We start from the raw sequence: 16178 nt of genomic DNA, 5'->3' as shown, positions 1-16178 counted from the left end.
TGCCTCTGCACTTTGGGTCACCTGACAGTTACTTGTGTTCCACTCCAACGCCTTCAGAGAAACGCTGCAAAACAAAGACCAACTGCTGCTCCAACTGCTCGGTTAAGCCAAGTTCAACTTCTAAAGCTGACTTGTTATTTCTTTCAAGGACCAACTCAGGTCTGTACCAGCAGGGGGCAGTGTGTTAAGCACTGGTTCCACTTAACATTTGGGTTGTGCAAAGACTGAAGGGCTCTTGAGTAAATATTAGGACGCTATTGACACTAGAAGCAACATAGGACACAGTGATGAAACTACTTTATTTGCACACACTTTTTTTCTTCGCTATATTTATTTAATTATTTTTCTAGTGATGCAAACTAGAAGGGTGCACATTACATTATCATATTTTATATATTTGTTTAATTTTAATGATTATTATTTTACTACTAATAAGTAGTATTATTTTGCAAACTATGCACACATAAACCTCAACACAAATGTGCAATAATGTAATAGTAAAATGTATTATTATATTATATTATTTAATTATCTGACATTTGCACTAAGATCCATGTTTGCATGCGTGTAAATTTGAATTTAATTTGATCTGAACAGTTTGCAAATTTATTATTTAAGTTATTTTGGAATTTTAAATAATAGAAAACATGATTAAATATTTCATTAAATAATATATTAATAGCCTAACTTAAAACAAATATTCTTTGTAAATAAGACAAACCAAGCAAATGACTTGAAGTCTTGTCAAAGACAAGATGAGATAGAAGAGATGAGATTTATCACTTTGATTATTCAATATAGCAATCCACAACGACTCACGTCAAACGACTGTACTGTATATGGTTTTCATCCTTAAAGTTCTCACAGTATTTTCTAAATGTAATGATGTAATCACACAATGAAAGCTGACCTCATAAGTGACCCCACTGTCAGTACCGGCGTCCCACGGCACCAGATCCTTCACCACTTTCTGGACCCAGCCACAATCCCTGGTGCAGAGGTCCTCCCCAGGCAATCCCACGTTCCAGTCAGGGCTGGGGCCCAACATGGTCAGGAATGACATGAGATGACGGGCTCGATCCACAGAGAACTCAGCCGAGGGGGCGGAACGCCTGAGAGAAGACGAGGGAAAAGATGAAGCCAGACGAAAATAAAGTTGTTGTTTCAAAGGAAGGACTGTACGCAAACATCGTGCCACTTAGTGCCACTGTGTCATGTATTATTCGCTAAGGCATAATTTGTTAGAATCCATGCAGATGGTAATTAATCAAACTAATTGCCCTGATAACAAACCATCACCAAAGCAACTGTTGCCAATTGAGCGGAGCAGGCTGCATGTGAGAAAATGTTACTTGGATCTATTGATTAACACATATTAAATATGCATCATGAAACCAGCACCTTATGACTCTCACAGCCCACACATGAGAGCAAAAGAAAGAGAAAGAGAAAGAGAGAGAGAGAGAGAGCACTCCAGGCAGATGAGAATTAAACTCATGTTTTGAAATCAAAACCAAGGACTATGCCAAAAGACAAGCACAATGTCTGCAAAAATAAAATAAAATCATAGGTACAATAAGTTAAAAGTCACAAACGCAAACCATTGATACAATATAGACTACAATATAATATATATTGATGGATAATGGATAATGAGAACTTATATAACCCCTGTAAGATTAACTTAACCCCAATATCCCTTACCAATGTTTTAAATGCAACAAGCTTCAATGTACTTTATTTCACTGTATGTGGGAATGTCAGAAGGCGCAAAAGTTTAGGGTGAGTTGACTCAATGCTCTCAATTTACTTCTTCCCCAATTCCTCAAGACCAGAGAAGTATCTAAGCAGACAACTGTTCACTACCTATTAAAGAAAGAAAGATGGTGGACTTATGTCCAGTACAAACCAGACGTTCTGTTGTAAGGTGCCCCTAAAGGGACATGGTGGTGGAAAAAATATATGAGACGCGAGGAAAAATAAGTAGAAGCTTTTCCGTTCTCTTGCAAAACCTATACGCTACGATAAATGGGTTCAATTAAGATATGTGTACAAAAAGACAGGTAAAAAAGACCAAACTGCCCATTTTATACAAGCTAGGTAATTAGTTTATCAAACAGAACATTTCTAAAAAAAAACAAAAAACAAAACAAGAGTCTATAATGCTTTAGAATAAAGTTATGAGGCACCATATTGTGACCTGTTGGTGGAAAATGTCTTGTAGATTTGACTTATGCTTAGAAATAATTAGCTTCTGCCATTCCATTTCCTCTTCATGGGGTAAATTGGTTGTGGTAATTGACAGTCTGATGTTAAAATAGGTCAAGAGAATGTCCTGATGTATTGGAGCTGGAGGGAGGCCATTAACCTCAATCGCAAAAGCACCACGGGGGAAATGCTACTCTCATCAAAAAAACGGAAGCCTTCGCTAAACAAAACCGCACATAAAATATTAACCGCCTCGTTAGTGAGCGGGAAAGAAACATCTACATACCCAGCAGGTGCTGAAGAGAGGTTTTTTTTTGTCATGAACCAGACCTTGTTGTTTTCCACTAAAAAATACTCACCCAAGAGAGAGAACACAATGGACAGATTTGGAAACGTACACTACCATACACAAAGTCACACTTGGTTTTACACTTTGTCATATGGGCTAATTCAATAAAATTCCTACTTTTTTAAGTGTGGCTAATGTACCAAAATACTTTTTGGGGCCTCAATATAAACGTAAAAGTACAAAAGAGATGGAAACTTACACGTTAAGAGGCTGCCAGGCGGGCCACTGGGCTTTGGTTTTGATAACTGTCATAACATCATCACCCTGAGAGAGACAGACAGAGAGAAACAGACAGAAAAAGAGAATTTGAATAACCTTGCATCCTATATATAGAATGACAAGTGCGCTGAGACAAAACAGCAAGGATTTTGTATTCTACTTTCTTCAATTTATCTAGAAAAGAAAAGTTTCTTTTCCATGCTTTATTTCTCTCCCTAAACCTCTGAAAATATTATATCCATGACAATACTTCACTTCTGGTTGTGCGTTTAAGATTCCTGCTATTGTTTGGAGCACTGATCCAGTTGTTATTATGTGATACCTGGCCCCAAGGGAAAAAGACACCATGCTTTAACAATACTTCACTGAGGACAAAAAGAAATAGCTGCAATAAAACCTCATTAGTAAAGAACAGTCAAAGACACAAAGAAAGCAAGAGAGCATGATTGAGACGAAAGCAACAGACAAGAGATCGAAAGGCACAGAAAAAGCCCTGTGCGTGTTCATCAGGGGATGCTGGGGGCTGAAAGAAGTGTCTGACAATCTGTTCCAACATTCAGACAGGATCCTGAAGGTACCAGTTACCGCTGACAGTTTCAGGTGCAATACTCACGCAATAATTGAGATTGTGCCATATCAGTTCATGACCTCTGTCTGATAATGTACTGCACAGTGCACACTGAGAGAACGTTTAGTATAAAGGGATAGTTCACTTTGAAATGAATTTTTGATATGTTTTAGCTTACCTGAAGGGCAGCCAAGATGTTTCCACAGTATTTTCAATTTTGACATTTTTCGGTCAAACCGGTGTTGTCTGTCATTCATATAATGCAGGTTTAGGGGGTCCACCTCAAAGAGCATGCACAGAGAAGTAAAAATTAAACCTGATTTAATGACTCGTAAATGTAAGTACACATTGATGGCCTAAGACACGAAACGAGCAGTTTGTGTGAGAAAACGAACAGTATTTATATCGTTTTTACCTCTTGTTAACAGCTATCGAACTGATCTGAATCATGTCCAACTGAACCGAACTGAACCGTCTCCAGACGTTCCGCCGGAAGTGATGTCACGCATTGTTTGCAGAGATTTCGGAAGTTTTACCTTTCACTAAACATATTTAGATATATCGAAATCGTCTTCCATTGCGATTTGTATATCTAAATATGTCTAGTGAAAGGTAAAACTTCCGAAATCTCCGCAAACAATGCTTGACGTAGACGCGCGAGAGATCACTTCCGGCGTAACATTGGACATGGTTCAGTTCGGTTCAGTTGGACATCTGGTTCAGATCAGTTCGACATAGCTGTTAACAAGTGGTAAAAACGATATAAATTCTGTTCGTTTTCTCACACAAACCGCTCGTTTCATGTCTTAGGCCATCAATGTGTACACACATTAATGAGTCATTAAATCATGTTTAATTTTGACTTCTCTGTGCATGCTCTTTGAGGTGGACCCCCTAAACCTGCATTATATGAATGACAGACAACACCGGTTTGACCGAAAAATGTCACAATTGAAAATACTGCGGAAACAAAGACACCTACATCTTGGATGCCCTTGAGGTAAGTTAAAACATATCAAAAATGAATTTCAAAGTGAACTATCCCTTTAAATTCGAATAGAGGCCTTTTATAAGAAAATAAGTTTTCTTTTTTGTTACCTTTGAAGGCATCGTATAACTGGTATGTTATACGTTTTACGTTCCAAATACCGTTCAGTATATAGATTCAGGTTTGGTCAGGAGTGTCAAAAGCCATTGAATTTGGCCTGTGAAGTGTCTCTGAGACCCCTGGCTTAACCTCAGTCTATAGGCAACGAGCGACCTGTCATTACAAACGTCCTCACAAAAACTCTTCCGTCAGATCAAGGAAAATGAGACTACTGAAAAATTAACATGCTGGTGGCAAATGCTCTTTTGATGCTAGCTGAGTGAGGAAAGTATCCACACTCACAGTTTGCCGCCCAACATCAAACAGACGTACAAAGCGAGTTTGTACATTCCTAATGGCCTGGGTGAATTACATTAGCGCCAAGACAAGCGATACAAAGCAGCATAAAAATCTATATTCACTTGCTTACTCAATGCTCATTGGATCGTTTCATGTAGATTTTGTTTGGGAGTTTAAAAACAGCCATCAGTTTAGGTCAAGTGCACTAAAAGTAAATTTGCTGTTACTGCATTTACCCTCGGAAATAGCACACGCAGGCCACACGGGTCAACAGAGACATATTGTTGTGCATTCAACTTCTATATTTATCGACGCACTAACTGGTTCAACAATAGACCCACTTTGCAACAGAAATTTAATAACAGCTGCTACCAACGAAGTAAGATTGTGAAGAGACTTCGTTCTGGCATTGTTGCCATTTTTGTGAGAAATACACAGCTGCCTCGAAGTAATTAAGCAATTAATCTGCTAATTGGCCAAATTGATGAATATATTTCAAAGAGGCAGATGGTGCCGCACATGCTTGAGGATGATAATTTACGGCCCACCACTCTGGAAGTTTCTTTCGCATTGGAACCAAAAAGAAAATGAAATGAAATGGGCCAAATGGACTTCACTTCTGCTTATTCTGAGGATTTATCAAGTGTACTTAGGTTGACAACCTGGGAGCGAAATCTCAAAGGAAATCGCCAAACCGCTGAACCAAAAAAACAAACCGGTCCAGTGCTCTGAACATGACCATCGATTGGGGTGCAAAATAATAATAATACATCTGGGCCAGAAACTAAGTTCCTCTGAAGTTTTTTTTTTTTTTTAACCTCCTGGAGGATTTTAAGGAGGGATGTACCAGAGAAGCATGAAGAAAACAGAAAGACATTTTGCTCAAGGGTGGCTGGCAATTTTTCAATCTTTGAGAGAGTTTACAGCTCCCTAAAGGCTGCTGTAAAGAACATGTCTATCTTCAATTCAACTTTTATCACACTGAGGCAAGTGCACTTCTGGTTTTGCTTTGGTGATTTGGTCCCAAACTTTTTCTCAATCCTTCGGACAGCTCGCTCACATTCACATACAGGTCACACGCACTGGCCTGTTTGTTTTGCGGATGCAGATTACCTGTGTATCGCAGTATGAATGCTAAAGACAGTGTTTAAAGGGAGAGTAGTACACCCAAAATTCGGTTATCTTCTTTATGTTCCACAGAACACAGGTTTGTCACATGAGAGTGAATGACAATGTAAACTATGCGAGAATTGTAATATTTAGGTGAATTTTTTCATTAATGCAAAACATTACAGGCAAAACCAAAACTATAGACCAAACTTTTCAGTTTTATTCCTAAAGAGTCTCTAAAGAGTCTCTTTATCTCTAAAGAGTTTTACAGAAGGGCTTGTTCATATAAAATTTGCCTGATTTATATAACATTTTATTTTAAAAAAAATATTACAGTATTTTCAGATGTATGGAGTGATAAAAAGAGAGCTCCCAAAAATCCCTTCTGTAAAAACCTTTAACTCTTATTATAAGAGTTAAAGGTTTTTATAATTGTATATAAAAATGTTATATTTTATATATAAAATATAAAATTATATTATATTATATAAAATATATAATTATTATAATATATATATATATATATAATTATAGTAATTATTATAATAATTATATATTATTATAATAATAATTGTTATTATTATAATTATTATAATTATGTTTAATTATATTATAATTATATTTTTTATTTTATATACAATTTTATATTTTATATAATATGTCTTTATCTTTATCAAACTCTAGCTTTATCTAATGTTCACATTTAATTAAATAATTGCATGTTTAAACAAAACATTTTAAAAAAAACCTTGTAATGGTGGTGTAAGTATGGTGATATCTATTCATTGTTGTATCATATTCACCTGTCGTGTCTTGCCTCAAGACGCTGGATAAGAAGGACAACTGTTGACTTTCATTTGCACACAGTGAATTTGCTTGTGGGCCCATCCGTGCTGTGCAGCAAATGAGAACTGTGTCACTCTGGGTCCCTGGCTGCTGTTTCTGAAAACGGGTTTTACACTTCACAGACCGTCGCCCCAAACTGACCCTGACCAAATTGCCGGGAGGGATGGAGCGAGACAGAAGAGGAGAGGAACAAAGGATGAGAGGTAGAGGAGTGTGACTGCTGAGAAGCCAAAGGGTCTCAGAGGGTTCTTGGAGAAATGCCTCGGGGAAGGTCATATACCTCTTTCCATTTCTCCAGGCTTCAAAAGAGTCTCATATAAGCACACGGCACAACCGATTGACAAGGCATGCATCACATATTACCAACGGCTGCTGTTGAATGACCATCAATGGAGAAAGATGCCTTTCGGCCCATTTAGTTATGGCATCTGGGTCAATGATAAATAAGATACAGAAAATATGGGCGACTGTAGAACGCAAAAGCCGAATCCCGGAGATTTTGGGTGATCTCGAAATCCCGGGCAGACTCATCACGGAGACTCACTAGACTTGTCGTTTACCTACTGCGCTCTTTTACCGGTAGGCGTGGCCTCCTAGGGCAGCGAAGCAAGTACATTCTGGGAGTTGTTGTCTTTCATCCACATAAATACATTTCTTTGGAGTCTTTGGAGTCTAGAAAGCTCCAAATTGATACATAATGACCCATTTTAAGTACACATTCATCTTTCCAGAGGTGAAGTATCCCTTTAAATAGGCTAATTAAATTAAATAATTATTTTACAAAGTAGATTTTTTTCATATAGTAAATATCACTAAATTTGTAGAGGGTTTAATGACATTGTACAATCTAAATGCCTTCTTTTTAATATATTTATAATATCTTATGTCTACTTTTTTTTGAATTTGAAATAATAACATAAGGGTTTCCTTAGAAAAACATTCATTCTCTAATGAGGCTTTTTCATCATTACATTTTACAACAGTTAAAATAAAATAAAAATAAAATATCAAAATGAATTTTAATTCAGATATTAAAATCATGTTCATCATAGAAGATGTGTTTTAAAGTTATTTTATTCACAAATTGCATTTTTAATGCATTTTTGAAAACAAAAAAACATCATCAGAGTCATGACATTGATCGACCAGCTAAACGGACCATGCCACACACACAGAGAAATGAGAGAAGATGGAGAGTGACAATGAAAAATATTGAGTTTTCTGGAAGTGCCACTCGTTTGGCAAACATCAATTACCAGTCGTCTAGAGCTAGACAAGCGTGTACTGAAGTTCTCCTCTGAATCACTTTTTCCAATTTACACCCGCTTCTTTCAGAGTCACTGCTACTTATCACCCAATAACCTCCGTTCAGAATAATCCTTCAACAGTCCTAGTACATTACCGGCACTTTTGTGTTGCCTTTTAGCTCTGAATCATTGGTAATCTTAACCTTGATCGGACCATTGTGCCCTGTGCCGCCCGTGACCACAATCCCCGCAGGACGTATCCATCAGCTGCTGCCGAAACGAGTGTGGCGTGGTGGCAGTAATTGAGTTGTGCTCAGAGAGCTGTCAGTCAGAACTAACAACTCAGTGTCACATTTGCAAAGCTTCTGCACTTTTTGTTTTCACATCTAACTGATTTCAGCCTTAAAGAGTTCTTATAAAGAGGTTCTTTAAAACACACACATGATGTAAATTAATAGAAAATAAATGTCCAATCATGCACAAATGCTAATGTGAATATTTCATCATTTTTTAGCCTATTTTGTAGATGCTCTTTATTTTGGGAATTACAGGTTCGAGTTCAAGCCTTTGTTGTACTTCAGTGCCAAAAGTTTAAAATTATTATCATAAGCAACTCACAGGCATATACTGTAGAAAACTTCTATCTGGTCAGCCGCATAAATTCTTGTAGAAACTAAAGACAAAGGCTTTATTTAATTGGAAGCTGTCTTTGGTTTACAGGTTTATATATACAGTATATATATAGTTTGGCATTATTTTTGGTGGTCTTTTTGGCACACATTATTGTTAATTGGCTGTACTCAATAAGAAGTCTCTGTAAATCCCTATAGGCTATTGTTCACAAATTCACAATCTTCTGCATGGATCTGCTGAAAAGTGCTTGATTTCACACTAGCAAAAAGTCCTTGGTTGTTTCAAGTCCATTACACAAAGGCTCACTTAATCAGCAACAGATCTGGAATTGTTTAAAAGAAGAGAAAAAAAGTTTAATGAGAATGCTTTTCTCTGTAACTTTGCTGGTTAATGACTAATGCGACTTTCAAAATGGAGATAAGGCTAAATCAATAGAAACTACTTGCACTGTAAGAAACGCTAAAAATAAAGATGTCATAGTGAATGGTTGGTGCACTGTATGGGCACTGTATGCAGAACAAGATCCAATATATATATATATATATATATATATATAGAGAGAGAGGACTATACACACACACACACACACACTGAGTATTGATGAGTATTGAAACAATTTGCAGAATTCTATTTGATTTTCATTCACAACCTTGCGATTTAATATTGAGTATTTGGGTATGTATCAGGATTACATGGCAAATTTTCTCAAGGATACAAATATCTCTCATCTAATGCAGTAAACTATACAAGGAAAAGCTTTTTCAAGGATTTTTTTAAATGGCATGATTATGGTTTTACTAATTTTTTAAAAATATAAAAATTAAATTGTGAACGGATCATCAAAAACATGATGGATTTATTCAAACAGGTTAAGTAAAAATACAATGAATATGAAGTATATATACACTATAGTATATGCACTATAGTGCATATCAAAATGCACTAGAGTTATTTTTTCTAGCGGAATATTGAAGTCTTTCCATGGTTGAAACACTGATTGAGCGATTACATGAGACGTTATATGGATTTCAGTAAGTTGTATGAAATTCCTTGCTAAAAATTGAAATAGTCTGGTTCAATGTTTGCTGTATAGTTCCTCTGAAACCCTCCACCTCCCCCAGCTCCACCTGCCAAGATCTGCTACGGGATCTTTGTGTGCAACATGCTCACAGCAGTGTGTCTGCGTATTTATGAGCAGTAACCCGTCCATACTTGCTCTGCAGCAGCAATAACCATCATCAGCAGCAGTGCAGATATATGCGTATATAAATATGTAATTAAACTTTTGTCTAAAAATCGTATAGTTACTGAAATATAGACCTTGGGAAATGTATAAATTCCATTCGTGATAATTAGCCCCCGTCTCCTGTAAGCCCTATAAGTCCTGTAAGTTCAAAATAAAATCATAATAACATGGAAAAAAATTATACAGGTGAAGACAATTAATAATTCTGACATGAAAGGGATGCCAAGCAACACACCAACTATTCAGATCAAATGAATGAAAACAAAGCTTGATCGCCCCTTTTTATCAGGCTCAAAATTGCTACATCAAAAGAGCTCATAATTTCATCCAGGGGTTGGGGGCCCTTTGTTGCTGCGTTTACAGTGGGAGAAGAGTTGACAGTGTTTATGGTAATACTGCTAAAACGCAAGAGGGAAATAAGCTAATAATAACCAACTCTTACTGGATCCCCATCCAGGCTTTAATGTAATCCTGGGAAACGCAAGACAGGAGAAAATGAGATAACATTCAGCCTCTCGCTCTCTCTTTCTCCCTCGCTCTATCTTTCCCTCACTGTATAGGGCTGTCTTATGGATTTTGTCAATCCTACAGTATTTCTAAATGAACAAAACAAGACATTTATATAACAAATGTATTTTTAAACTCTCTCTCCATTTTGCCTATAATAACCTCCAATCGGGGCTGAGGCATTGTTTCAGTTGAAAGTCTCCATATAAAATTCTCGGTTGTTCAGTCTGTCAGTGATGAAGGAGAGGTGAGGCCAACAGCCGGCAGGCACCGGGAAAATGTCACTACTCACTGGCATTTAAAATATCAGAGCTATCCCACACAGGATCTTCTTCAACTTTCAATGTATAAGTTTCAAACAGTCTTTTAAAAATAGATACAGCAACTTGATCTTTAGGATCCATTGGTTCTTCTGATCGGTGTATTGGTTTATGTGTTATTTAAAGTCCCATTATGAATGTTTTCCACAGATTTAGATAATAAAATGGTCTTAAATGGAGCTTAAAAAGGTTTATAGGATTTCACATTTTGAAAATTTTTCAAGCAATATCTCAAAATAAAAGAGATATTTTCCTTCAATTAAACAATACTTTTAAATCAGACTCCTCCAAAATAAAATCATCTAGCAATGCTATTCACAATCATTTTATAGCTCTAAATTCTTATTGTCGGTCAATCATTTGCTTTTATTTTTAAGCATTTTTATGAAAAACACCTAAAACATAAATGGCATAAAACTGAGAACTCCATTAGCTATCATGAGCTTTGAAAGAGCAACTGCAAAGCTGTAAAATCATCTTCTGAGCACTTCATTAATCAGTGGATTCGGCCATAAGTGAGCAGAGATATTTTCCCAGCAGCACCTCTAAAAAAAAATTACAGAATTAAAGGTGACATTTACACATTTTCAACTAATTGAACATTAATTTACATTAATTTACACAACAACTGTGATTTAGGGCGTTTTCACACCTGAAAGTCCGCACCAAGGTCCAAACCAAAGTTTACGTCCTAACTGTACTATGCTACTAACTAATAACTAGGCTACACAAAATAATCTAAATAACTATATAAATGCTATGCTAACGAGATGAACGAGATGCTACAATGCTCTATCCTGATCGTTTTCAAAACTCGTAATTCCCACTCTTGACTCGCTGTGGTTTTCACGAAATAAGATGGTTTTTAAACTGCCGAGAGCGTGGTGGCTCGTACAAAGGGCGTGGTGAGCTGAAACCTGCGTACGTCACAAAGTGCGGAACATCCAATAGGAAAATTCAACTGCAGTAGCCACCGTTCAACCTGAAGAGGGCAGCACTAAGACGTTTTTATACCATATATTGTAGAAATAAAATACTTTATACCCAAATGTTAAAAAAATTACTCGAATCAATGATCAGCATTTAAAAAGCCCCATTCTTACAGATTACCTAAAAAAAGTTGGTTTAGGGTTTAGTTACCCTTTAATGAGAGCTGTGCTCCAGCAGCCTCGTACTGCTCCAGTGACTTTCAGCCCCACTCTGCCTCATATTACAGTAACTTTAATATATTTTTAATACATTAGCTCATCCATGAACATGATTTCTGCCCAAAATCCCATCGGATTCTTTTCCACCAGCTGTAGAGGTAAAGATAAAAACTCCCATGATTCCGCGAAATCATGGCGTCATCAACCTACGGCTTTGTTTAGAATAAGCAACCTTTAGCGGAAAATTACATATTGTCCCTTTAACTGCAGTGTGTCAAAGTTTCACATTGCTAATCACCAAGTCTGACTTTTTGTGAAGTGGAAGGTCAGCCATGAATTTTTGATTAAGTCAATCAGCCTTGAATTTCATATGTCAGTATAATATATTGACTGGAAATACTGGTTTTGTACTTGAAAAATAATGCTGTCATGTAATGCTGTTTTCCTACTGAAAACTAATTTATAACTGAATTAAGTTATTCTGATATTTTTTTGATTTCTGCATCAAAATGTGAATAATGTGAAAATAAATATTTGTAAACAAAATTTGCCAAAATGCCACCTGTTTTATAGAATAGACAATAAATGCAAGTTCATTTCGGATTTTATTTGTATTTAAATCACAACATCAATCTTCAATATTTTCAGCTAACTTGAATTTAATTATAAGAGACAATCATGTTAGTTCACTCTTGTTGTGATTGAAATTAACTCTAACAGATGTGTAATTAAACAAAACATAGATGCTGAAATGTTTATAGGTTGAATAAAGTTTAATTGGCTCTAAAAAGCCAGATTCATTATAATCTGTCTTTCCAATTACACTTTATTATTCGAAGACGACACGCCGGCATGTATCACTTGATTTCCAGCCATTGTTCCTACACTCATTAGCACTCAGACTTAAACTCAATCCAATTAGACAAACAAAAAATGGAATAACTGCAGATGTTGCCATGTAGCTTAGCAACATGAGCCGTGGTTCTCATTTGTGCAAGTCCAGATGGCAAAAATTCAGAGGATGATATATTACTAATTGGGCAGCTGCCACCTTAAAATCTATAGACCTTTAAAAGTCACCAATTTCTGCATCTTGGTTGGCACATTTATGTTCAGGTCACTGTGTTACAAAAAGTAATTGCTCTATTAGGCTTGGAGACATATTCCAAGCTTATGTTATCATATTGTAGGTTAGAGCCACCTAGGAGTGTGCAATTTGTGTGTGTGTTGACCGAAAAAAGAATTGTATAAAGTGCAACAAGCTTTATTTGACAAATCCATTATGGCAAAAGCGTATCCGTCAATGTCCGTTGCTATACCAACACCCTGAAGTGCAACTACCAATAAGGAGGTGGAAGAAAATGAGTTGACTTTTCGTTGCCCTGTGCTCTGTAATTAGTTTCCGACCTCCCGCCGGCCCAGGGAATAGACCTACTTGGCAGGGAAATAGACCTGCTGACCTCAGCAAGCTTGAAGACTTACAACAAAGTTCCTCTGAAAGACTTGTAGGACATCTGCAATATGAGAACACACTGAAGTTTATGTTATCTTAATTTGGACATGGGTGGAGGCAAGACCCAGTCGAAAGCGTTGAATAATAACAAAAGCACTTCCAATAAACTCTTCAGAAAATGCTGCAGTGCCAAAAAGTTTGTTTGTTCATGAGCTTCCAAAATAAATTGCTAACACAAAGAGATAAATTGTATCTCCTGTTCTGAGCACCAAATTTATCTTTAAATTTAACGGATGACTAAAATGTACGTTAGCCTTTTTAATAACATTGTTCAAAGCTTTAATTTTGTGTGTTATCTTCTTGGAATAGGCCCTCTGTGAAGATTACGTAAACTGTAAAAATCAGAATTAGTTTTCTGGTCAAAATCTGCTTTTTCCAACTTGCAAAAACCTTCTGTAACTTTTTTTACACAACATTAAAAATGAGAAGTATTTAATAAATACAAAAAAAAACAGTGTAAAAATAAAAAATTAAAAGTGTAAATAAAACGTATATAAATAGATAAGATTTATAAGTTAAGTTTATCTATAAGATAAGTTTTTTTAGCTAGGAAAGTTCAGCTTGCATGTATAACTCAAGCTAAATGTATTAGCAGTACATTCAGACGTAACACTTAGTAGGTCTATGGCAGCCAGGCTCCATACAGATGCAAATAACCTTTCCTCTATGTTGTGCACTACCCAAGCATCTCACCGTAATTATCTTGTCTTCCGCACATTAGACATCCAAACGCGGCTAATAGGAAGTGACACGTAAGGTAACAGAGTCAAGCAATTAAGATGGAGGATTAATGAAAACCCCAGTGAACCTTTATGCCCCCCCCCCCCCCATTCAAGATGAGGACAATGAAACCGCCAATGGTGGGAGATTCCCCCTTTTAAGGTTTCTGAAAGCATTAGGTAAACGAAAGAATAAGAAAAAAACAAAAGAATGGACCAAATTTTAAGCCACACTTTCATTTGTTTTCAAATGACCAACACTTTGGACTGAAACTAGATTGATGTCAATTTTCTATGAATCTGAGTTAAGCCTAACTATGCATTATATCACAGGCCATATCAGAGTGACATAAATGAGCGACACCTGCGCGACGCACCGATCTCATATCTCTCACGGAGAAGCGGAAGCATAAAGGAGGAGCGACGATAGTGAAGGATGAGAGAGGAACAGGCCAGATTTTATGTTGTGTTTTGTTTCTGTTTTGTGTAACCAAGCAGTCGTCCATGAGGAGCTGCTGGCTTATACTTTCATTTTTTTATTTTTTTATTTATTAATAAAAAATTGTTTAAATGTTCGCCGGTTTCCGCCTTTTTCTTCAACATCTGAACCTCGTTACAAATACATAAAACATCAGATAAACTAGCTAATAAATTAGCTAATTTATCTGGCAAAAAACAATTAGCACTGGAGTATTAAAATTAACTCAATTTTGCAATAATTTATTAGATGTTTATTAAATAAATGTATCTAATTTATACAACAGAAGCAAAAAAAACCTACCAAACAACATCAAAATGGAAGATCCAAGCTTAAAATGAATAAGTAAATGGTTTATTTGATCAGTGAACTGTTCATTTGAATGACCTGTACAGAAAATGAACGGACTGTCAAATGCTAGAATGAAATGCATTTGATGACCACCTCATAATAAAATATGATTAAAAAACACACAAAAAAGTCTTATTTGAAAAAGTAGCTTGTTGCTGGCAAGTTACAACAATTTTGTTTATGTAGTTACTCCACAACAATGTATAAAAACAGAGTCAACGTATTATAAAGACGTCAGCTATGCCGTGCATGGAGGATAAGACCGATAAGATATCACTTTCCATATGTGCTACAGTGACAATTCCAGTAAATCTTCTTTGATGTGAAAAAGCCATAACTGTCTCCATCACGCTTATAAAAGCAGACATGATAACACACATATACCTCAGGCAAGATTAACCAAGATGGGAATACATTCTTTTGGATTTTGAGGACATTAATCCAAAGATTACAATCAAAAACAAATCATCTACTCCGCACAAACCATTTGACCAAACAGGTAAACAATCTTCAGATTTCATGTCTTGAAGCCCCACAGACTTTCATTTTCTATGGGTGTTTTTGTATCTTGTTTGTAATTAGTTTCTCTTGTATGAGAGGAGTCTGATACCTCCCACTTTAAAAACGTACGTTCAATAAAATGATTAAACAAAAATGAAAAGAAAGGCTATTGGGAGAAAAAAAAGCGATGTTTAATCATTTTGTTTTCCAAATGCCATGCCACAGAGCCCCCCGAGCGAAAAGTTCAGACGTAATTGCTAATTCATATGGCTGGCGTGATATTGATTGCATACGTGTTGGACCACAGGGCAATTCATTTGGAATTTTCTCACATTTAACAACAGGTGTGTGGTGTTGGGTTTTGGTGTGCTGTTGTCATTTGGGGGTTGAGGTAAAGGTTATTAAAATAAACGTTTAACATCGGGATGCATTTTTATGAATCGCCCTCAGGGCTGTGTGATGCATATTCATTGGTTTAATCTTGTTAAAGAAGCGATCCTTCACCATCTAATGAGCATGCAGATCAGATAGCTAATCGTGCGGCTTATCGCTAGCTCCTCTGAGGCAATTCTTCATTGTCAGGCTAGGGATCCCAGATTAGCTGCAGGCTAAAAAGAGTGATGTCCGATTTTGCTAAAGAAAATATAAACTCAGGACACAGAAAGGTGACATGGTAAGTAAACCATAAAGTCATGAAGATTTTTGCATTTAGACTTATGCACCAGAGAAACGAGCATGCAGACATTTTTAGAATTTATTTGTCATTGAACTTCTGTTTTTTTGAGGTAGCTCTGTGTATTTTATGGAAACTTGTTTCCGTCACTGAAT

At 36.3% G+C, this 16178-nt stretch overlaps 1 protein-coding gene across 1 annotated transcript in view; it reads right to left on the bottom strand.

Moving 5' to 3' along the window:
* spon1b (spondin 1b) overlaps positions 1-16178 on the bottom strand; it is a 59852-nt gene that overhangs the window by 13762 nt on the left and 29912 nt on the right. The window contains exons 7-8 of the mRNA XM_039648014.2: positions 2757-2821; positions 911-1112 (exon numbers count right to left, since the gene is read on the bottom strand). Of these exons, the coding sequence (XP_039503948.2) occupies positions 911-1112; positions 2757-2821 (267 nt within the window). The remainder of the gene's footprint in view (positions 1-910; positions 1113-2756; positions 2822-16178) is intronic.

Source organism: Pimephales promelas, chromosome 25, assembly GCF_988280905.1.
Source record: "Pimephales promelas chromosome 25, fPimPro1.hap1.1, whole genome shotgun sequence".
NCBI lineage: Eukaryota > Metazoa > Chordata > Actinopteri > Cypriniformes > Leuciscidae > Pimephales > Pimephales promelas.
Note: the sequence above shows the minus strand (reverse complement) of the source record. Positions and strands in the feature narration are given on the sequence as shown.